This window comes from Pristiophorus japonicus, chromosome 14 (assembly GCF_044704955.1).
Source record: "Pristiophorus japonicus isolate sPriJap1 chromosome 14, sPriJap1.hap1, whole genome shotgun sequence".
In the NCBI taxonomy this organism is placed as follows: Eukaryota; Metazoa; Chordata; class Chondrichthyes; family Pristiophoridae; genus Pristiophorus; species Pristiophorus japonicus.
The window spans coordinates 26329655-26353719 of NC_091990.1; the positions used below are offsets into that span (position 1 = coordinate 26329655).

The following is a 24065-nucleotide window of genomic DNA, read 5'->3' on the forward strand; positions in this document are numbered from 1 at the left end:
AAAGAAAGTGCATGGAACTGGAGGTAACTTTGTGACATGGGTTGGTAATTGTTGGAAACAGTAGGGAATAAAGGGTTTGTTCTGATTGGCAGATGTGACAAGTGGTGTTCCCCAGGGATTTCTACTGGGGCCTCATATGTTCACCATATCTATCAATGACTTCGGAAGAAAGAGTTGTATATGACACTAAGTTAGGAGGGCAATGCAAGTTGTGTGGATAGGAGGAGGAAGTTACTCAGGGGCATACAGGTTTAGTGAGTGGGCAAAAAAAGGCAGGTGGGGTTCAATGAGGGCTCATCCACTTTGGATAGCAAATTGATACAAAAATCTGTAAAGGCTAGTGACCGGTACAAACAGTAATCAAAAAGGAATTTTGACATTTATCTCAAGGGTGCTAACATACAAAAGAGAGGAAGTTATGCTTCAGTTGTATAGAGATCTTCTGGAATACTGCATTCAGTTCTGGGCACTTCAAATTAGAAAAGATATATTGTCCTTCGAGAGGGTGCAGCACAGATTCATCAGAATGATAGAGACTAAAAGGGTTAAATTATGAGGGCAGTTTGAATAAATGCTTGTATTCCCTCGAGTTTAAGACGGTTGAGGGGTGATCTAATCAAGATAGTTAAAATTATAAAAGGATTATATTGGGTAGAGAAAATATTTCTTGTGGTGGTGGACCCCAGAACAAGGGGGCATAATCTTTAAATTAGAGCTAAGCCATTCAGGCGTGAAATCAAGAAGCATTTTTTCCACACTAAGGGTAGTGGAAATCTGGAAAACTCTCCCCAAAACACTGGATGCTGGGGGTCAATGCAAATTTTCAAGACCCTGATTGGGTAAGGGTATCAAGGGATATGGAGCAACAGTGGGTAGATGTAGTTACAGTACAGATCCATCGTGAGCTAACTGAATGGCACAACAGGCTCGAAGGGCTGAACGAATAGTCTATTCCTGTTCCTATGTTTCCAAGAGGTCTTAACAGAGGGCGATGAGCCATGGCTAAATAACCCTGGTCACAGGGCCAGGCTGCAGAACCAGTCGAAATTCAAAAGTCTGAAAGGTTCTGGGAGATCCCGATCCAGCCCCTGCGCAGATACTGACACCGAGACTGCGGGTGTTTGCAGGCGGGCTAACAGGAATGCAGATGAAAGAGACAAAGAAGGGAATTGGGTTCCAAAGCAGACAGCACCCCACATACTTGATAAACTGTAGACATCATCCCGTTAAACACACTATTTGCTGAAGAGAGGTGTTAAACACAATTTTATCAGCAACAATTTGGTTTGGCTAGAACACTGAAAATTTCCAAATACAGGACAAAACAGCTTGCACTTGCAGTCACCACAGCACATGATTCTCTGAAGAAAACAAATCTCCCATTTCCTTCTGCCACTCCACAACTCGAGTTTATAACGCAACATAAAAATGATCTGGAGGTGACTTTGTCATTTGTGGTATAAACTCTCAGAAAATAGGGAAAGCAGTTACAGAATAGTGTAATGGAAATCAAACGCTCCAATAAAGATAAACACATTCTCTTTAGAACTACGAGCTGGGTGGATGTGAATAGTCAAGAATTGGTTCACACACTGCACTCATCACAACCTATCTTCCCGCTCAGAACTGCTTTTACTTAAAACCTCCTGTAAACTCCAAGGACATCAATGCTAGCAGCCATTTGCTGGGAAGGATGCACCAGTTGTACTTTGCTAGTAGTGGATAGAAGAGCAGCCATTTGCAGGGATGCAGCAGTCGGCCTATTCACATTCTCAGTTTAAAGAGCTGCTGCAGAAATGTTTGAAACTACACAGAAGCGCAGATTAAAAAAAGACAGCATCAGCAGAATTTCTGAAAGTGCGATTCTCCCGCTATCCATGGCAATACAGAGGCAGTACTAACGCATCGGAGGAACAGCAAGCCTGAGGCAGAATCGGCAAGAATTCCACCTTAAACCATGCTTACACCTGGAATGAATATTTACAATTAAATTTAAAATGGGAAGCAAGGATCAGTTCTCCATGTGGTTGAGTGGAATGATTTTGTATCCTGAGCAGCAGCTGACACTACAGCAGACGCAACAATCTCATTTACGTCAACGTATTTTGACCAGAGATAAAATTAAATCAGAGCGATCCTGTTGAGTGACAGAGCCCCGAGTAACTTTTCAAAATTATATTTTAACAATTTTAAAGTAGTTAAAAACAAATTACAAGGAGGCAGTGTAGACTTTGTAAATGTAAACACTGTCCTTCGTTAAACCAAAACACTACCCGCACAGTTTGAACAGAGTTGTTTCTATTTTAAAGGATTGGATCTGGGTTTTAAAATTGGGATCACTTAATTATACACAATTTACACAAATAAAATGGCTACCAATGGTGAACTACGCTCTCATTCGTGCAGACAAGCGATAAGTAAACTAGCTTGTTGGGAGGGTGAATTGCTCACACAAATATTCAATCCTTAGTTTGGATTCTGCCAATAAAGAACAGTAAAATATTGCACAAGTTTACATTTTTAATCCTGACTGATGATTCCAGTTTGAGACTTGCAGACTATGGCAGTGTTCTCACTGAACCAAGACACTGATGTACTGTGCATCCTGCATTTTCAAAGCTGAATATGTCTGAGTCAATTGCCACGGCAACAGTACTTATTCCACCAGTCAACAGTGGCACACGCCTTGCTGTTCACGGGAGGTCAAAGGTCAGTGGCATAGTCAATTACTGCAAAGGGAGATCATTAACGCGGCAGGAAGCCCAAAAACATCCTTTAACACCTACTTCCTTCCTCACCGCCAATCACCCCAGGAAGTGTACGGCAAACTCTACCCCGCCCATGTGTAAATGGCTCTTTAAAACCTCTCTCCCACTCGCGCACAAGCTTATATCTCTAGTCTCCCATCTTGTGCATCTAACTATATTTTCCCTCCATCAGACTCTCCAGCCATTCCACATCATTTTTTTAAAAATCTAACAGGACATTTTGTCAACTCTCTCCTGCTGCCGTGTCCTCCACCCAAATCAAAAATTTCCAGAGGGAAAGGTCATTTTTATTCAATGGAAATGGTTTGATCCTTTGTTTTCAGTTACAATGTAGGAAGACAGGAGAGGGAATATTAGCCCAAGATTTCACGCTATCTGTACATAACTCCATTCTTTGACTGCCCAAAGAACTTTGTAATCAACTTGAAACTCTGCCATGGGCTTTAAGAATTCAGAGGAACGGAACAACTTCAGCAGATACAGTGACAGATAACCCATCGGTTGGAGGGGCTTAGCTTCACCCAACTGAAACCTATACTTTCATCGATTAGCATGGGTACCAGAAAAGCAATTAAAAGAAAATATTGTTGGTGTTCACAAACAAGATAAAATCTGACCAGAATCCAACAGCTGTGGGTGAACACAATGTGTGGTGTAGTACTGAACCAAAGACCAGCAGGTCCCACCTTCGATCCTCGGACTGTGCCGAGTGCAAAAACTGGGATAGAAGGTAGGCAGGAAAGGCCGGGGTTCCTACCTTTATCACTAAAGGCAGCCCTGCTCATGTAGCTGGCTCCAATCAAACATCCAGCCAACACATACACAAAGAGTGAGATAGAGAGAGGAAGAAAACTGGGGTGATCTCTTTGGCTACCACATTCTGATGGTAATAGCTGGATTCTATTGTAATATGGCTTAGGATTGACTTTCTCTTCTCTATCCTCAGTGTGCTCGCTCCTCAGAGTAAAAGCAATCACCCTCCGCGAGATCTGAAACCCAGGCACCGAACCCCAAAATCCCCAGAGTTTAGTGCCTCAGTCAGTCAATTGCTAGTTTGAATTATTAGTTATGGGACAGAAACAGCAATGATCCAACAGATCACTGGTCCTGAGCCTTACTTGTACACGTATGGAATTGTTAAGAGCATTCAATACAACACGAGAAGCTTTGCAATTGAAAGGCACTCAATATCTTTCTGATGGAAGCAGATGTGACAGGAAAGTAATTTGCACTTTACAGATTAATGCAGTGAAACATTTCTTTTTAAAAAGCAGTAGAACTAAGAAATTAAATGCTAAGCTCAGTGTAACAGGGCACCAGGGCCCTGACACAGCGTAACACATACAAGCAGGACACCGCAGGGCCACGGGGCACAGCATAATGCATGCTAACAGGATGCCATGGCCCCGGCACTGCATAGCACATACAAACAGGAAGCAGGCCCCTGAAGGGAGGCACTAGAATAGTAACAGGAAGCAGGCCCCCAACACTGAATAACAATCCACAGCCAATAGCAAGCAAGGACCCAGCTCAGAAGGTAGACGAGCAGTGTGAAACCACATAGTGTATATATAGGCCAACTACAAAGAACTCACAAATTGCCCAGTATAAAATCTGGTTAACTTATCCTGTCTAGCCAGGCAGAGACTGTATCCCATGAAATATTCCCAGGGCTGGGGAATTCCCTGCAACATCAGCCTCGCTTTCTTGTCCATTTATTCAAGTGTCTGCCGAAAAACAGCAGCACTCACTCCCCTGCTGAGATACAAGAAATTCTACAAACAAGCCGGATGTGCACATGGGACTGACACATCATATAGTGAACTGAGCGTTACCACCAATGTCACATTACTCTATACAGCAGCCATTACAGATCACCACCGGTAACTACAGGGCACGGATCCTTAAAATAAAATCTACAAGTTGGCACATTTATACACCAGGACCCTGCTGCATCAATGGTTAGCAAACATGTGAAAAGTTCTTGGATATAGTTATCTCTCAGTTACAATTTGCACATTCCAACTCGTATTGTACCGGTAAATCACTAAATAGCTAGTCAGCACCTGGTTTTCACCTCACCAATCCAACATGACCCCCATCTTTCCCACTGAAAGATCCAGCTTTGCCACTGATAGATATTTTCCTCACTTGCAGATGCAACATTTACTGAAGTCAAGATCACAGAACCCAGTAACTCAGCCCCTCCTCCAAAATATTCAAATTCAAGAAAAGGTCAGGATGGCAAGACAGAATCAAAATCTGATGGGAGTGTTGGCCCAGCAAAGGCAGGAGTGGGAATCTTAAGAACTCCAAGATTATGTGAGTGGGCTCCCCCTTTACCACAGTACAAACATGAACTCTCACTTCCTCGCCCCCTTGTGTTGCACCTGGGTCGCAGACTGGACTTGAGCAAACCATTCACATGCAGCAACAAGATCCATTATCATTGGGTAACTCGACCTGTGATACAGGAAAGACCCTCTGTAATTATGGCCAAGCAATAGGTTTAAAAATTCAAACGCTGTCCAGTGAAGCAATTCACCGCGTGCGCTGGACTATTCAAATGCAGAGCGGCTCGGAACATCTGCTGAGCCATTTAAAGTTATTGAGTAAACAAGTCAGGTAGCACCAGACTCACTTTATCCCATTCTAAAAGCCATGGGGCAGAGAGGGAAGTAGGTAATGCCCAGAAGGATGTGGGGTGAAAACTCATGAAAACAGTTTTGCAGCGAGGAATGCCACTTAAGTCAATTGCTTCACATTACCTGTTACAAAATAAACAGTAAATGTGGAGCAAATGCCTTCAAAGATGATGATCAATTGGAGACCTGTGCCCGACAGCACTGAGCGCCGAGAGCCAGCGGAGGATCACTGGAGACCTGTACCCGACAGCACTGAGCGCTGAGAGCCAGCGGAGGATCACTGGAGACCTGTGCCCGACAGCACTGACGGCTGAGAGCCAGCGGAGGATCACTGGAGACCTGTGCCCAACAGCACTGAGCGCCGAGAGCCAGCGGAGGATCACTGGAGACCTGTGCCCGACAGCACTGATGGCTGAGAGCCAGCGGAGGATCACTGGAGACCTGTACCCGACAGCACTGATGGCTGAGAGCCAGCGGAGGATCACTGGAGACCTGTGCCCGACAGCACTGACAGCCGAGAGCCAGCGGAGGATCACTGGAGACCTGTGCCCGACAGCACTGACAGCCGAGAGCCAGCGGAGGATCACTGGAGACCTGTGCCCGACAGCACTGAGCGCCGAGAGCCAGCGGAGGATCACTGGAGACCTGTGCCCGACAGCACTGACGGCTGAGAGCCAGCGGAGGATCACTGGAGACCTGTGCCCGACAGCACTGACGGCTGAGAGCCAGCGGAGGATCACTGGAGACCTGTGCCCGACAGCACTGACAGCCGAGAGCCAGCGGAGGATCACTGGAGACCTGTGTCCGACAGCACTGAGGGCCAGCGGAGGATCGCTGCATTGTGTAACTCTCAAACTGCAAACTTCCCAGGTTGGTTGGGAAAGAGCCCCATCTCGCTCCGTTTCTAGTGCATTAAGAGAAGCATTTGAACCCCAAAGAAGAATGCTACAGTCAAAGAGCGACAGCAGCTCAGGTACAAGCCCCCTCACAGAGAAAGCATGACAAGTGGGAGGTAGCAGCAAGTCCTCATGCAGCACGAGGGGGTGCGGCGCCACTCTCACCTCCTGCACAGCAGTGTATTCAGGGCCGCAGCCAAGGGGAATGCAAACACCCTCCTCAATAATGCCCTCTTGATCTATCAAATTAAATAAATTGAGTTTCAATTAAAAAGGACCTGATACACGGCCCCCGCCCATGCACACGCCCCCTCCTGTATTTTCAACCTTGACATGGTTGACCACACCATCCTCCTCCAGCACCTTCCTTCCGTTGAGCAGCTGGGTGAGACTGCCTTCGCCTGGTTCCATTCCTATCTATCCAGTCGTACCCAGAGAATCTCCTGCAATGGCTTCTCTTCCCACTCTCGCACCATTACCTCTGGAGTCCCCCAAGGATCAATCCCTCTCCTATTTTTCATCATCATGCTGCCTCACATCGGACATCATCCAAAAACACACCAGATTTTTATTATTTAATTTATTCATTCACGGGATGCGGGCGTCGCTAGCATGATCAGCATTTACTGCCCAACTACAGCTCCCCTCTCTGCTATTCGTTCTCTCACCACCTCAGTCCCTCCTCCTAAATTCTGATGACAGTATTGGTCCAGCAAAGGTGGGAGCAGGAATTACAAGCCCAGTCTGGCAGCACCCAGCCAGCTCGGTCAGTCGTGGTGCTACCAAGCCACTCTTCATGATGGACATTGAAGTCCCCCCCCCCCCCCACTGTGCCGCCACCTCTGTCACTAATGATGGGCCAGGGCATACCCAGGAATGGTGATGGAGAAATCTGGGACGTTGGCTGATAGTCATACTCAGAATCATACAGAGACAGGGAGGAGCACGGCCATGAGGAATTTGAACACGGTTTTATTCTTATTGTATCTTTTTGGGTCTGAAGTCACATATAGGCCAGACTGGGTAAGGATGGTAGGTTTCCTTCCCTAAAGGACATTAGTGAACCGGTTGGGTCTTTACAACAATCTGATAGCTTCATAAAATTACAAGCTTTTTATTCCAGATTTATTTAACTGAATTCAAATTCACAAACATGTGGGATTTGAACGTGGGTCTCCTGAGTATTAGTCCAGGCCCCTGGATTTCTAGTTACAAACATAAACACTACGCTATCATACCCTCATGTGCATGTATGCAAACACCCAGCTCTAACTCACCATCACCTCTCCTAAGCCCTCCACTGCCTCCGATTTGTCATGCTGTTTGTCCAACATCCAGTACTAAATTAGCAGAAATTTCCTCCAATTAAATATTACAGTGACTGAAGCTATTATCTTAGGTGCCCATCATGAATTCTGTCTCATCATTGACTCCATCCCTCTCCCTGGCTACTGACTGAGGCTGAACCAGACCGTTGGCAATCGCGACGTCCTATTTGACCGAGCCAAGCTTCCGACCCCATATCCTCTCCAGCGCCAAAATCTCTACTCCGTAACAACCCTCCGAGAACTCTGTGTTCCTCCAGTTCTCGGCTCTAGTGCATCCCCTACTTCCTTTTATCCTATTGGTGGCCATGCTTTCAGCTGACAAGGTCCTAAGCTCTGAATTCCCTTCCTAAACCTCTCTCTCCTCCTTTAAAACGCTCCTTAAAGCCTACCTCTTTGACCAAGGTTTGTCCTAACGTCTCCTCCTTTGGTTCGGTGTAAATTTTTGTCTGATTACTCTCCTGTGAAGCACATTGGGAAATCTTACTACGTTAAAGGCGCTATATAAATGCAAGTTTATCTTGTTGGATCATAGAATTTTACAGCACAGAAGAAAGCCAGACAGCACATGGCACCTGTGCTCTCTGTGGAAAAAGCTCTCCACTTAGTCCTATTCCCGTCGTTTCCCTACACACAGTAGCAGTTTCTCCTGCCTTAACAAAACCCCTCAATTTTGAACCAGGCCTCCTCTCAGTCATCTCTCTCTTCTAATGGTGGTGGGCCGGGGGGGGGGGGGGGGGGACAGGAACTTGGGGGGGGGGGGGGGGTACAGGGACAATTCCTTTAATCTCCCCTTGTAACGAACGACCTTACCCCAGGTATAATCTTAAATCTCCGCTCTATGATCTTCACATCTTTCCTAAAGTTCGGCACCCAAGAATGGATACAATATTGCAACTGCAGCCTAACCAATGATTTGTACAAGCTTGGCATTATTTTGTATTCTTTGCCCCCAATTTATAGAATTTAAGATCCTAATATATCTAGAACCAGGGGTCACCGTCTCAGAATAAGGGGGCGGCCATTTAGATGAAGAAAAACTTCTTCACTCAGAGGGTGGTGAATCTTTGAAATTCTCTACCCCAGAGGGCTGTGGAGGCTCAGTCTTTGAGTATATTCAAGACAGAGATAGATAGATTTTTGGATATTAAGGGAATCAAGGGATATGGGGATATTGCAGTTGAGGTAGAAGATCCACCATGAGCTCATTGAATGGCGGAGCAGGCTCGAGGGGCCAAATGGCCTACTCCTGCTCCTAATTCTTATGTAATACATATTAAAAAGAGTAGCTTTATCAAGTGGCCCTCCCACTTTTAAAGATTTGAGTATCTGAACCCTGATTCTCTGCTCCTCCACGCCTTTCAAAGTTTTACCATTTTACCCGGCATTTGATCCTGCAGAACTGTCACAACCCAAGTCTCAAACAATGGAGCACTAAACTAAATAATGACCGTTAGATTTAAACTGTGCACACAATAATCACATCGCAAGTGTTACAGCAGCAGCATTACTGAGTACCTCCCAGCAGGTATCAGTTTCACTTGTTTCTTAAAGAAATTAGAGGACCAGAATCAGCTCATAAACCTAGTCAACCAAACATATTTTCATTAAAAATGTTGTACTAATTTCTCATGATCAAATGCTACAACACAAATAGAAAACAAATCATATTGCACATGGAATACAGAAAAATTTGCAACGAATGACTATCCCCATTAGTTAACGGTCTTGGGGCTGAAATTACGTGCCATCTCCTGCCATATTTCTGAGAGACCAGCCAAACCCCCAGAGAAGCGGCAGAATTGGCGTTTGTGTCAATCGTGAAGGTTCTGCAGGTCTCCCGAGTTATGACAGCAGACCAGTGGAACATCAGTCAGTGCAAACTTTTCATCAACTCCAGCCATTATAAATTCCTATGGTCACAATTAGAATGGAAATTGCCAATTGTAAACTTCTGTAATTACACCCTCCAGCCATTGGAGGGGCTGCAGCATCACCATTGGCAGGGAGGCTATAATTACAGAGTGACCAGCTTCCATAAGCATTTTCCATTATTAATGTGGCCAGAGGAACTTGTAATGGAAATACAAAAATTAAGATCAAATGTATGACACTGAAATGAGAATTGAATCCTGTCTGTGTACCCTGGTCCAATTATCCCCACTTCACCTGAAACCTACACTTGGTCTTGCCTCCCCACGAGCAACTCCACAGGAGATGGACTTCAGTTCTTAAAAGTGCTCGACTGCTCTATCCCAAACATTGCCCTGATCCTCAGCATTAACTTTTGAGATAGAAAGAGGAGAGAAACTGACGAGAGAAAAAGCAGTAACTTTCAATCTTGTTTATTGCACAAGTGTTGCTACTTCCCCCTACCCCGCAAAAAACACCTAAAACATGTATTTTAGTGCTGATCTATTAAATCACCCGGCATCTACTGGATGTCCAAGCAGGTGCAAAGCAGCAACTATGTGGGCACTCACCGGCAGGCTGGATGGACGCCCCTGCTGCATGAGGGTCAGCTCCTCCTGGTTGGGTTTGTTGGAAGTCAACCCTTGCGGAGCCTGAGAGGCAAACGCTTCCTGAGACAAATCCTGCTACAAGAGAGAGACAGACAGAGGAACTAGGAATCATGAGCATTGTGCGAATGTACAAGGAATCAGAATTAACCACTAGTGGCTAGAATTGGCCCAATTTGATCCTGCTAACATGTCAGTCAACTGCACCACTATCAGGGGTAAGGGTAGGACGGGGGGGTGGGGTCAATCAGCACAAAGCTTCATCGCTTTCTCGATTAATGGCTAATTTCACAGCTAGTCACAAAACTTTGTTTGCTGGGTTTGTCTGATGGCTCGATGTGTAAATGAAGCTCGCTGTGGCACTAAGCTTCATGGTTAAGCAAGGGCAGTAGTGGAGCTATTATAAATTGGTGTCGGTGGGTGGCAAGAAGCCAAATTCCCGACCTGGGTTCCTATCTGGAAACCATGCAAGTGTGAACACCGAGAGGGCAGAATTGGGACTTCCCTACAAACAAACAAACCTGCCAACACTCACTGCTCCAGCGAGAACCGAAAGATTGCCAGTAATTGTGGAATTGTATCCCGTCAACCATGACACACTGCAGGACAGGCAAAAAGGGAGATAGGGCACTTCAATTATTCAGCCTTTTGCAGTGTAGGCTGCATAAAGAGACAGATGAACAATTCCTGGTTCTACCCAAAATGTGATTTCTAACTGCATGTTTCTTCCACTCAGCGTACATTATGTAGCTGCTTCTTCGAGCTTGAGTTGAGCAGGGATTTGATCAGACACCAGTCGATTTAAATCCTTGATAACTCTCAACCAAATTTCAAAACTGGCAACAAAAAAAAGGCACGGAGGACTGATGTGGTAACTAAGGACATGGTCACTAAGTTACAGACCACTGCCAATCCAAACAGCTGCAAATTAAATAAAGGAATGCAAGAAATGCAACTTCCAGCCCAAATTAGTATCCATCTCCTCACATCACAGTATAGCAGCATTGGGTGTGAGTGAAAGCAACACAGTAACAGCCATGCTTGATGAAAAATGGGGCGATGGGAAAGCACTCGTTTTTAAAGACCTAGTACAAAACATACCTGCTGTAGTGGGAACCGTTGTTGTTGAGGGTAGGAAGGCTGTTGCTGGTTGTAGTACGGTGACTGGCCCTGCTGACAGTAACTGCCTGCACCCTGCTGGCTGTATGGAGGCATCTGTGTAGAGGGAAAGAACACAGTTAGAAATGTAATCTCCGAAATACACCATAGCTTACACAAACATTCCTCAAGTTCACTCGCAGAAAGGAAATAAAAACAACAAAATGCAAAGTTTACGTGTTCCAAAAATCTACTGAAGAAAAATCTAACTGGATTTGACTTCAAGGAGCAGAAAGGCAACACGTTATTCCAATCCTGTTATAGGCTGAACAGCACTGGAAACATTTTCCTTCAGAATCATAGGCATCATGTGGCGAAGCACTGCTCCCAGCTGGGCACAGAATGGAGATTGGAAAGTGTGCAGCTGCAAGCAGCACATAGGGCCCAAGTTTCCACACGCGCCTAGAACGGCGCAGTCCCGACATGGACGCCCGTTTTTCGCGCCACAAAGTGCGCCTAAAAATATCCTCGGTATTCTCCACCTACCTGCAGGTCCTCTGGCCCTCGGCGCAGCCAGCACGAGCTGTGGGGAGGGCGGAGCCAGGTCCCTGCGCTGAAAACAGTGCCGGGACCTCTGCACATGCGCGCTACAGTGGGCACACAAGTGCAGTAGCTCCAGGCGCTGAACTGTGTGGGAGGGGCCCGAAGCACGCAGCCCCTAGCCCTGGCTGAATGGCCTCACTGGGGCTGCGTGAATAAGGCTCCTCCCACGGCCAGCTCCTGCTTCCCCCCACCCCCCCCCGAACCCCGCCTCTGGACCAGACCCGACACCCGCTCCCCCCCCCCCCCCCCCCGCACCAAACCCGACACCCGACACCCGCCCCCCCCCCCCCCCCCCCCCCCCCCCCCGCACCGAGCTCCTGTTCCCGCTCCCCGCCTGGACCCGACCCGAGCTCCTGTTCCCGCTCCCCCCGACTGGACCCGACCCGTTTCCCCCCCCGCCCCGGACTGGATCCGGCGATCCGGCCTTCCCTCCCTCCCTAAACCGAACCTACCCGACCCGACGCCACCTACCTGTAAATCTGGTGCTGGGGACGGGCCCTGCCCGAAGTCTCGGGCCGGCCCGTTCAGCCTTCGGTCCCGAAAGGCCTGCCTGAAGCACTTTCACACAGGTAGGAAGATGGTTTATTTAATCTTTTCTTTGCTTATAAATGTTTATTCAGGTTGGATTTATTTGTAAATTTTGTATAAGTATAAATAAGGATTTATTATAGAATTTAATGACTTCCCTCCCCCCCAACCTCGTTCTGGACGCCTAATTTGTAACCTGCGCCTGATTTTTTTAATGTGTAGAACAGGTTTTTTCAGTTCTACAAAAATCTTCACTTGCTCCATTCTACTTTAGTTTGGAGTACGTTTTCACTGTGGAAACTTTGAAATCAGGCGTCAGTGGCCGGACACGCCCCCTTTTGAAGAAAAAATTCTGTTTTAGAACTGTTCTACCTGACTAGAACTGCAGAAAAAAAAATGTGGAGAACTGCGATTTCTAAGATAGTCCGTTCTCCACCAGTTGCTCCTAAAAATCAGGCGCAAATCATGTGGAAACTTGGGCCCATAGTGTTGGGAACATTCCATGACCGGTCGATATACATCCGATGTTACAAAGTGGCACACATCAGTCACCACAGGGCACTTTTTAGGGTATTTTTTTGTTGCAAAAGCAGCCTCTGGAAACTAGAACAGTCAAGTCAGGTAGCACACCTAGAACCTCGTGTGGTTGCACATGCCATTCTCCATCAGTTTTTTTCTCCCCAAATGGTGATGTGGCACTTACTCAGGATTTTTTCCACAGACTTTTGTGGGACATTTCAAGTGTGTAGACTAGACGGATTTTTAAAAAATTCCATTTACAGAATTTGTGCTGCTAGTAGTCTCTATAACTTACATTTGTATGCCTTTAATATAAGTAAACACCTCACAGTGCCTCAAAGCAAATAGGTGCTGAATATCAGTAGAAAACAAAGGTTATAAATATAGGTCTTGGAAACCTTTAAAGTGGGGAGAGAATTACCAAGGTAAAGGGGTTCAGAGGCCAACCCTCAGAGTAGCGTTTAATGTGGTTTCTGAAAGGATGTTCGAAGCAGATTAGAAAACTGGACCCCAAATCAGGCATGTGTCCAGTCGCAAAGGATCCAGAGACAGTGGGTCTTCGGTATAGCTGGCAATGCTGGATATGAACCTGGTGTTCCTTCCACCAGTGAATGTAGCCTCAGTCTGCCACTAGTACTTTACACACACACATTCAATCTCAAGGGGTTCCATCACACGGGTGGTTCAGAACTAAATGTTAGTACATCAAGTCCAAGAATTTATGCAACCATAGAAGTTTACAGTACTGAAGGAGGCCATCGTGCCTGTGTTGGCTCTTTGCTAGAACAAACCAAAACAGATCCCACCCTGCGCACTCTCTCCAGAGCCCTGAATTTCCCTATGCTTCAAATATTTCTCCAATTTTCCCTGTGGCAATGCATTCCACACTCCAATAACCCTCTTCGTAAATAAATTTCTCTTAACCTCTTGTCTCACTCAGTGATCATTTTAAATGGTTGACCTCCTTATCACTGACTCCAACTATAGAGTCTTTCCCTATTCATCATATTAAAACAGTCATAATTCTACAAACCACTATTAAAATCTCCTCCTCTGTATCTCAAATCTTGCCTCATAACTATCATTTCCCAACTCTAAAATCATCCTGGCGAATCTGCACTGTTTACCAACCGTTGCTTTCTACATTGCTTTACACATACTCTACACCTTATTTATAAGTCGCAGAATGCTGTTGGCCTTATTTTTATGGCTTTAACTATCTGCACTGACACTTGAGGAATTGTCTATTTGAACCCCAAGGTCTTTCTGCTCATCCACACCCTACAGTGTTTTCATTAAGTGTTTGTGGCAGGGATTGAAAATGATGGCTTTAGTCTTTCCAAAAGTTTAACTGAAGGAAATTGCAGACCATCCAAGACAGGTATTAGACAAGCAGCCTGACAACACAGAGCGGGTGGAGGGTCAGAGTAGATCGGCATGGTTTTAGTCCAATGAGCAAAGAGGCCCTGCTGAATCTATTTTTAGGAAATGAAGTGGGGCAAGTAGGGAATGCGAGAGCTATGAATCTAGGAACAGCAGCCAAAATATAATTAGATTTAATATGAAAACCGAGAAGAGGGAACTAAGAACTAAGGAAACGGAAATTTCAATGAAATTTTAAAAAGTAGCCAAGGTAAACTATTCATGCCAGATGAATTTAATGGAGATCTGAAATAACAGTGTGTATTGATAAAGGAAATGTAGCAAATATTGTGCATATGGATTTTCAAAAGATATATGACAATGTGCAGGGTCGCTGGATAAAATGAAGATACGTAGAATTAAGTAGAGTGTGGTTAACCAAGAAGAGGGTTGGAGGAAACTTCAGGAAGAAAAACGAGTCAATAAATTGGGCATGTAGATGTCAGAAAAAATTTAATGTGGAGAAATGTGAGGCGATACATTTGGGCAGGGTTGAAGAATGAAAAAATGAAATATATACCAAATGGTAAATTTCAGAGGAACAGAAATTTAAAAGTTTAATCTTTTAAAGGAGGATGACAAATTGATAAAGCTGTTTAAATGAAAACACATAGGGGATCCTAGGTTTTATAAGTAGGGGCACAGGTTATAAAAGCAGAGGTAATGCTAACCCATTAGAAATCACTGGTTAGTTTTGGGCACTTTACTTTAGGAAGGATGTCAAGGCCATGGACAGAGTGTAGAGGAGATTCACTAAAATGACTGCAAAGATGAGAGGCTTTAGTTATGAGGAGACTAGAGAATCAAAGGTTCTTTTCATTACAACAGAGATGGTCAAGGAGATCTAATAGGTGCTCAAAATGATAAAGGATTGATAAAGTATATAGGAATAAACTATTTTCACTGTTTACTGTCAGTAATTAGAAGGCATAAATTTAAGAACGAAGAAGTTGTTAGACGCATTTTATTTTAATACAGAGGAAATGTTCTGCCAGAAATAAAAACAGAAAATGCTGAAAATACTCAGCAAGTCAGGCAGCCTCCGTGGAGAGAGAGAGAGAGAGAGAGAGAGAGAGAGAGAGAGAGAGAGAGAGAGAGAGAAAGAAAGAGTTAACGGGCCCAAATTTGGCCCTCCGTTTTTTTTGGCGCACCTCCGAGCCCCCCGCCGACATTTTACCTCAGAAGCAGTGCCAAAAAAAAATCTGTGCGATCATGGCCGATTCTCCAGCCATCTGTGGAGCTGGCGTGGCGCAGAAGATAGATGGGGGGGGGGGGGCGGAGCTAGGTCCCAGCGATGAACACAGTGCCGGGACCTCTGCACATGCGCGCTAAATCTGCGCGCATGTGCAGTAGCTCCTGGCAGGCCGTTTCTGCAAACGCGTGCTGCAGGCTGCATGGGAGGGGCCGAAGCACGCCGTCCCTAGCCCTGGCAGAATGGGCTCTCTCATCGGTGGCCCACTGCGTTCCCTAAGGTAGGACTTCTATTTTTCATTTGTTATTTATTGATTGATTTTGGTGCTTTAGGTGCAGGGTTCCTTCTATTTTTTTAATTTTTATTTATTGATTGCTTATTACTTTTACTTTGGTCTTGGTGCTTTAGGTGCAGGGTTCCTTCTATTTTGTTTGTTAATTATTTGCTTATTACTTTTCGTGCTTTGTTTGGTGCTTGGTGGTGCTTTAAATGCAATTACTTGCACCGATTCCTTAACTGTAAGTAAGGTCTTTCTGTGCATATAAAATGGACACATACGCTGCCCTAAATTAGTTTAGTACAACTTTTTTCTGGCCAAATTGGCATAAATGGTGTAAGTGGCTGGGAACGCCCCCTTTTGAAAAAAACTGACCTAACAAAAAAACCTAAGTAACTCACTTACACTGGCGCAAATTAAATGGCCATATTTGCAACTTAAAAGATACATCAGAAAAATCAAGTTACACCCAAAAAAAACGGTGCAACTCATGGGGAAATTTGGGCCCAACGTTTCAGCTCAATGACTTTGCATCAGGGTCATGTGCTGATGAACGCTCGGCAACCTGAAACGTTAACTCGGTTTCTCTCTCCATAGGTGCTGTGTATTTCCAGCATTTTCTGTTTTTATTTCAGATTTCTAGCACCGGCAGTATTTTGCTTTTGTATTAATATTCTGCCAGAAACAGTGCTGGGAGCAGAATCCATTCGATTTTAAAAGGGAGGATAAATATTTGAAACATAAATATTTAGAAAGCTTTGGGGAACGTAGCAATGCAAGTTAAAAAGGCCATAAAAAATTGAATGACAGGGGTTCACTTCTAGAGGGATAGAACTGAAAAGCAGACAAGTTATCTTAAACTTGGATAGAACCTTGGTTTGACCACACAGATTATTATTAAAAGGACATGGAGGCACTGGAGACAGTTTTAAAAAAGATGTACTAGAATGATACCAGAGCGGAGAGGTTATACCCTTCAGGAAAGATTGAACGGCAGGGGTACTTTTCTCTGGAAGAGAGAAGGCTGAGGGGTGGCCTGATAAAGGTCTTTAAGATAATGAAAAGATTTGATAGGGTAGACGTAGAGAAGATTTTTCCACCTGCAGGCAAGACCAGAAACTAGTGGGCATAAATAGAAGATCGTCACTAATAATTCCAATCGGGAATTCAGGAGAAACTCCTTTACCCAGAAAGTAGTAGAATGTGGAACTCACTACCTCAAGGAGCTGTTGAGGCGAATAACATAGATGTATGCTATTAAGGAGAAGCTAGATAAACACATGAGGGAGAAAGGAATAGACGGTTATGGTGATGGATTTTGATGCAGAAAAGTGAGAGGAGGTTCTTGGGTGGAGCATAAACACTGGCATGGATCTGTTGGGTCAAATGGCCTGTGTCTGTGCTGTAAATACTTTGTAAATAGTCCAAGTCTGAATGGGGAGTTCTTTCAGAGAGCTGGCATAGGGGCAATGGGCTGAAAGGCCTCCTGTGCTGTAAAATTAGATTCTATGATCCACAGTCTAGCTCATGAATGCAGAATGGCCGCCTGGTCAAATCATACCCAGAAACTCTTCAGAGAGGGCAGAAGCCAATTAATGATTTGAAATGGTCTCAAGCAGCTTTGAACCAGTCTTTCAAGGATTAACAGTAGTATATCCATTCACCAACCCTAACTACCTATCACATTTTCAACTTGCTATCCTAGATAGTCCTGCAGGGCATACTTTAGGCAGGAACGGTTGGTGCATGTACTATTTATCCCATCACTTTTTGAATGTGGATTTTGGGCACAGGGTGCAAAAAAACCTTTGCTTTAAGATGGTCAACAGCAATGATTACTGGCCCTGGCTTCCGGGTCACTGTCCAGATACTGTAACGAAGAAACTGCAGTGTACTCATGGATCTTTAATTTGATGCTTGAACCATTTTTTATTTTAGACTTTTTCTCTCCCATTCTTTTACTCACTTTTTACAAAAATGATGCCAACAATGTTTAATAAGTGCTCTTGGAGTGACCCAGAGAGACAGCATATTGCCACAGAGCACGTGCCCAGTCCCAGCCAGCCCAGAAAAACACTCCTCCACAAAGGAATGAGACACCAAATATCAGTAAATGGCAGCTCGAGGAGACACACAAGCTGTGAAGTTTCAGTGGACCACAGGGATGGGGAGGGGCAGGGGCAGAAATTGGCTCTAAAAATTGCGTTAAACCTCTTCCACATCAAACAGCAGTGGAGTCTTACTCAGTTACCAAGGTTCCCCAGACTGCAACAATCATTTGTAACTAAGGAGGGAAAAATACAGCAAACTCCATTATGGGCACACATGAAATTTAACTAGAATCAGGTAGCTAGAATGATTTAATTCCCATGTAATTTGGGAAGTGAACAACCATAAAGAGTACGCAAGGACAGATAAATTTGAATCACATTTTTCTTCAACACAACTTCTCCTCGCTCACACCCCACCCCCACCCAAAATTATTTTTAATATAAATCACCACAAATCATGGAAGCCATAATAGCAAGGGAAATCTTGGTAGAACGACTGTGGGAAAATAAAACCAGAATCAGGATAGTCCATGACCAGGCCCACCTGCTCCAAATCCTTGTTAGAAGAGATGACAGTACCATCAGCTGCTGGTATTTGCCTACCATCTCTCCAACAGCTTGGTTGAGATCAGTGAGTGGAGTGCTACATCCAGGGACACACTGTTGACCTGCCAAGCACTGCATAATTACAGCACCATTCACAAAGCTATCCAATATTCATAGATAAAAAGAGAGCGAGAAAGTAGACATGAGCATGGCAAGTGAGGAACACGCGTGGGCAAAAAAGCCACAACCAACTGGACTTAGATATTGGATCTGGAGATACATGGCCTCACATGACTGCTGCAGGCATATTCAGAACTTCTAATAGATTGAGAAATAAACCTCCATTATAAATAGTCATCATCATCATCATCATCATAGGCAGTCCCTCGGAGTCGAGGATGACTTGCTTCCACACTAGAAATGAGTTCTCAGGTGACTGAAGAGTCCAATGTGGGACCTACAGTCTCTGTCACAGGTTGGGCAGACGGTGGTTGAAGGAACAGGTGGGTGGGGAGCCTGGGCTGCCGCGCACTCCTTCCGCTGTCGACATTTTGTGTAGTGGAAATACAGCCACACAATTTAAACAAAGCCTAGTTTGACAATTTTTGCAGGTTACACCTTATACAGACTGTATATAGAGGCCGAACCATTCTCCTCTTCACTGTCCCATCACAGGCCCACGCTCTGGGGATGTTGTGATCTTCACTTTGGTTGTCACAAACAACATTCACACTTTATTATTTTCTGCTTTGCGCCTTCAACACATTGCTTCTGAAATCTTTTGCATATCTCATTTCAAAGTGGCTTCTCTGCACGAATCATTACCAGCACTGATTTCTCAGTCATTTTATCAATAACACTGGTTGGCAAACAAAGCATGAGGTCCCTCTATCAGAGGAATGTGGATCTTGTCCAAAACTCAGATAGAGATGCAATGAACATTCAGCACCTGTACAGTGCATTAGAGTGACGGGAACTCCTTTCACCATTGGACAGGAAGCCTAGTCACAAGGTGTTGTATATGATCTCCCTATACTATGGTGGGTTACAAGGACCAAGTAGAGCACGGATGATGCAGTTGTACACGTACTTTATTGGATCTCTAGTCACTCCTCACCTGTTGTGGGTACTGCAGCCCGCCCCCCATGGTGCCTTGGGCCCGGCCCTGCACACCCACGGGATAGCGCTGAGGCGCTGGAGGTCCATACGGTTGTCCTGGGTAAGGTCCGCTCTGTTGCGGTGGTGCCTGCTGTGCATATGGATTATTGCTGCCGCCATACGGCTGAGGTCTCTTCATCCCCATCTGGTCCATAGGGCTAGTCGGCTGATAAAGGAAATAGACCAGTGATTAGTTACTGTCAAGCATATAATTCTACCAGCCAATTCCAACATCTGCGGTTATTCGCACAGTTCAGGAGGGTCCATTAGTTTCCAAAAATATATAGACAATGAGAGAAAACGAGCTAATCCATTTACAAGCCTGGAAATAAATTGAACTAGAAATGGAGTTTTTTCTTTCTCCATTTACAAATGCACTTTTCCTCAGTTGAATGTGATACATAGTCAGCAAGGGAAATATATTACAATTACAAGATTGGTCAGTAAATCAATGGTGTTCATTCTCTCTTAAAGCAGTTACTTTTTAAAGATACCCAGTGACATTCATTACTGCCACTAGGCCTGGTCTCATCTGAATTATCATGCTCAAAATGACCATCACATGACGAGCCAGCACCTTGTAACAGCAGTCACTGAATTATTAAGATGGGGACAGTGTCATTCTTGGAGCTCAAATCTCTATTAAGAACACAACCATCCCTTGCAATGAAAGATAAGGATGGTAAAACAAAGGAGAGTAACTGATATTAATATAGACACATGCAGGAATAGTCTGAATTGCCGCATAATACCCTGTACAATTCCTATCAAGTATCGTGTACTTCCCCCAAGAGTACACGGTCAGGCCTCAGACTGCTGCAAGTCAAGTGAGCAGGACTCGAACCCATGCTCCAGTGACGCAGCCCAACTATCTCCAGCTCACGTTACTGGAACTAATTCAGGCAGGAGCTGATGCACAAAGGGCGAGATGCCAGAAAAGGTCGTGAAGATAGTCACAGCAGAAAGAACAAAGCCACCACAAACAGCAATGTTTAATACCCAATCCAATCACTGACATCCTCACAATAAGGAAGTCAATCAAGGAAGTGCTCTAGAGAAACCAATCTCTATTAAACTACAAACAAAATTCAACACGTACAAGTTCACGGAAACGACTGCCACCTTTGGGGCAGACTTCTGGCAGTCTCCCAATCCAATCCTTGCAACACTGCATTCTCAATCCTTGCAATGCTGCATTCCCAATCCTTGCAACACTGCACCGCAGAATTGTGTTACGCACCCCCACCCCCTCCCTTCAGGATCTGCAAATTGCTTTAAAGCCCATGTAGAAATATTGTAACCCACTGCATATCCCCAATCCTGGGATAGGAGCAACAGTGCAACCCACAGACTCGGGGGCACCGAGTACCCAATGTACAGGGAGAATTTAAGCAGTTGTTGAGTTCTCAAATTGAAATATAATTTAAGTACTGCAATACATGGTTTCTGGTGCAACTGAACAGCCCACCAACCATGAGGTAAGTACTGTCCACCCTGGGCAGGGGATAAATGTCACTCCGCATGGTTAGCCCTCCCTTTCTGTCATATACTATTGTATAGCTGAAGATGAGATGCCAACATACCACCCAAGATCAGGGATTCGATGACAGACAACCCCTCACCAGCTGCGCTGTGTCATTTCCAAGTCAGACATGACATTTTCTGGTGACCCACCAGAGTATATTCTCTCTTTACAAGACCCCTTAAAGTCACCCCAATAAATGGGGCAGGCACTGCTGCCGTTAGCTTCTAGTTATACAACTCACATTTTGATTTACTGGTTAAAAGCAATCAGAGGCAACACATGAATTGAATTCCTCTGCCGTTGACCTCAGTGCCATTTCCCCATAAGTTAATCAGGAAACAGCTCTAGAATAAACTTTAACTCTGATCAAGAATCAAAATCTATTTTCTTCCTAAGAGAGAAATTGTCACTAAAAACACTAGTCTAGGGTATGCCTATTTTGCAATCACCCAAATATTTTATTAGAAATTGATCTACTTACATGAACCACATTTACACGTACATCCAGTGCAGCGATTATAAATCTTAAACCCAGGCTTTTAATGCAATGAGGGGGGGGGGGGGGATAGCAGTATTCGATAGGGTGGCAATGTTACACTGAGCCACACACTGCTGGCTGCCATTTTGTGAACTACTGTGGACATTTTGTGGAGTGCACTAATGCAGGCACTTACCACAACTGCAGCTATTTGGACTGCGACATTGCAGCTTCTGAACAGAAACAACTACTATATGGTGGTCCTTGCATTAAAAAAAATCCTATGATGCTATGACCATAAAAACACATCATATGATGCTTCTGTCGATAAAGACAAACTGCCATTTTAAGTTTACTGGGCAATGCAAAAACTAGCAGCACTATTACTGGCTACAACTGCTCATTGATCTTCACACTGTTTTTGCATGAAAAGTTTAGGAATTGTACGTACTAATCTAATTTGTGAATAACTAAAATACATGCAATTATATCTGCGGAAAGTTTATATCCTTGGGCTGACAAATGGCAGTAACATTTGTACCACGTAAATACAAGGTAACTACCATCTCTAACACAAACACCCAGCCATCGTCCACTGACCTTCATCAGCACCATCATCACCAAGTCCATCACTACCAACACTCTCAGGGTCACCACTGACCAGAAGCTGGACTGAACAAGCCATGTTAACAATATGGTTACAAGAGCAGGGTTGAGACTGGGTGCTCTGCAGCTCTTACTCACCTATCTCCCCTCATATCCTCTCCGAGCTTATCTTGTCCAGGAGACGCACCTTGTGCTGCTTCGACCCTATTCCCACTAAACTGATGACCCAATGCCCCTTCCTGTCCCTCATGTTAGCTGATATTGTAAATAATTTCCGTCTCCCTTCATTGTTCCCCTCTTCAAAACATCCAACCTTGTTCCCCTCGGTCCTTGCAAACTGTCCACCCCATCTCCAACCTCCCTTTCCTCTCCAAGGTCTTGAACGTGTTGCCTCCTCCCAAATGCATGTCCATGTTTCCCACAACTCCATGTGTGAATCACTCCAATCTGATTGCCGCCCCGATATAGCACTGAAATGGTCCTAATTAAAGTCACAAATGACATCCTCTGTGACTGACCATAAATGTATTATCCTCTTTTTTGCTTCCTTTGACACTGTTGACTACACCATTTCTTCCCCTTATGCTTCTCCTCCTTCGTCCAGCTCAGTGGGAATGCCCTCACTTGGTTCCACACTTAGCTATGAAATTGTAGCTAGAGTATCTACATAGAAACACAGAAAATAGGTGCAGGAGTAGGCCATTCGGCCCTTCGAGCCGGCACCACCATTCAATATGATAATGGCTGATCATACAACTTCAGTACCCCATTCCTGCTTTCTCTCCATACCCCTTGATCTCTTTAGCCGTAAAGGCCACATCTAACTCCCTTTTGAATATATCTAACGAACTGGCATCAACAACTTTCTGCGGTAGAGAATTCCACGGGTTCACAATTCTCTGAGTGAAGAAGTTTCTCCTCATCTCGCTCCTAAATGGCTTACCCCTTATCCTTAGACTGTGACCCCTGGTTCTGGACTTCCCCAACTTCGGGAACATTCTTCCTGCATCTAACCTGTCCAATCCCGTCAAAATTTTATATGTTTCTATGAGGTCCCCTCTCATTCTTCTAAATTCCAGTGAATATAAGCCTAGTCGATCCAGTCTGTCTTCATATGTCAGTCCTGCCATCCCGGGAGTCAGTCTGGTGAACCTTCGCTGCATTCCCTCAATAGCAAGAATGTCCTTCCTCAGATTAGGAGACCAAAACTGTACACAATATTCAAGGTGTGGCCTCACCAAGGCCCTGTATAACTGCAGTAAGACCTCCCTGTTCCTATACTCAAATCCTCTCACTATGAAGGCCAACATACCATTTGCCTTCTTTACCTGCATGCCAACTTTCAATGATTGATGTACCATGACACCAGGTCTCGTTGCACCTCCCCTTTTCCTAAACTGTCACCATTCAGATAGTATTCTGCCTTCCTGTTTTTGCCACCAAAGTGGATAACCTCACATACAGTAATGGCTTCACTTCCCACTCCTGTACTGTTACCTCGAATCCCACAGGACCTAGCCTTAGCCCCCTCTGACACGCTGCCCCGCGGTATCACCCACAGATACGAGGTCAGGTTCCACATGTCCACTGACAACATCCAGCTCTGTCTCTCTCGATCCTTCTGCTGTCTCCACAATGCACCTACAATTTTCTCCAAGGTATTTCTCCATTTAAAAAGGGGCCTGGTCTCATATCTTAACTATCTGTGCAGTTACTCTACACACCTTCCACGTAAGCACTTCTCTGGTTCTCAGACTTTAACCAGCAAAGAACGAAGTTTCACGAAATAGAAGTCAAACAATATTTAGTGTTAATAATAAAAGATTATGGAAGTAAAGTTTTTTTAAATCTCTTTTACATTGTATGGAGTGGCTGCGTGGAAGTGTCAGAGAGACCCCCAACCTCCCAA

The 24065-nt window shown here is 44.8% G+C and overlaps 1 protein-coding gene across 6 annotated transcripts in view; it reads right to left on the minus strand.

Moving 5' to 3' along the window:
• The window catches only part of LOC139279794 (AT-rich interactive domain-containing protein 1A-like), a 118826-nt gene that overhangs the window by 58117 nt on the left and 36644 nt on the right, over positions 1-24065 (minus strand). For 2 of the 6 annotated variants that reach the window (XM_070899019.1, XM_070899018.1), the window contains exons 2-5: positions 19507-19713; positions 11255-11368; positions 10118-10231; positions 8027-8095 (exon numbers count right to left, since the gene is read on the minus strand). In XM_070899019.1, the coding sequence (XP_070755120.1) occupies positions 8027-8095; positions 10118-10231; positions 11255-11368; positions 19507-19713 (504 nt within the window). The remainder of the gene's footprint in view (positions 1-8026; positions 8096-10117; positions 10232-11254; positions 11369-19506; positions 19714-24065) is intronic. The other 4 variants (XM_070899022.1, XM_070899021.1, XM_070899020.1 and 1 more) reach the window with 3 other exon arrangements.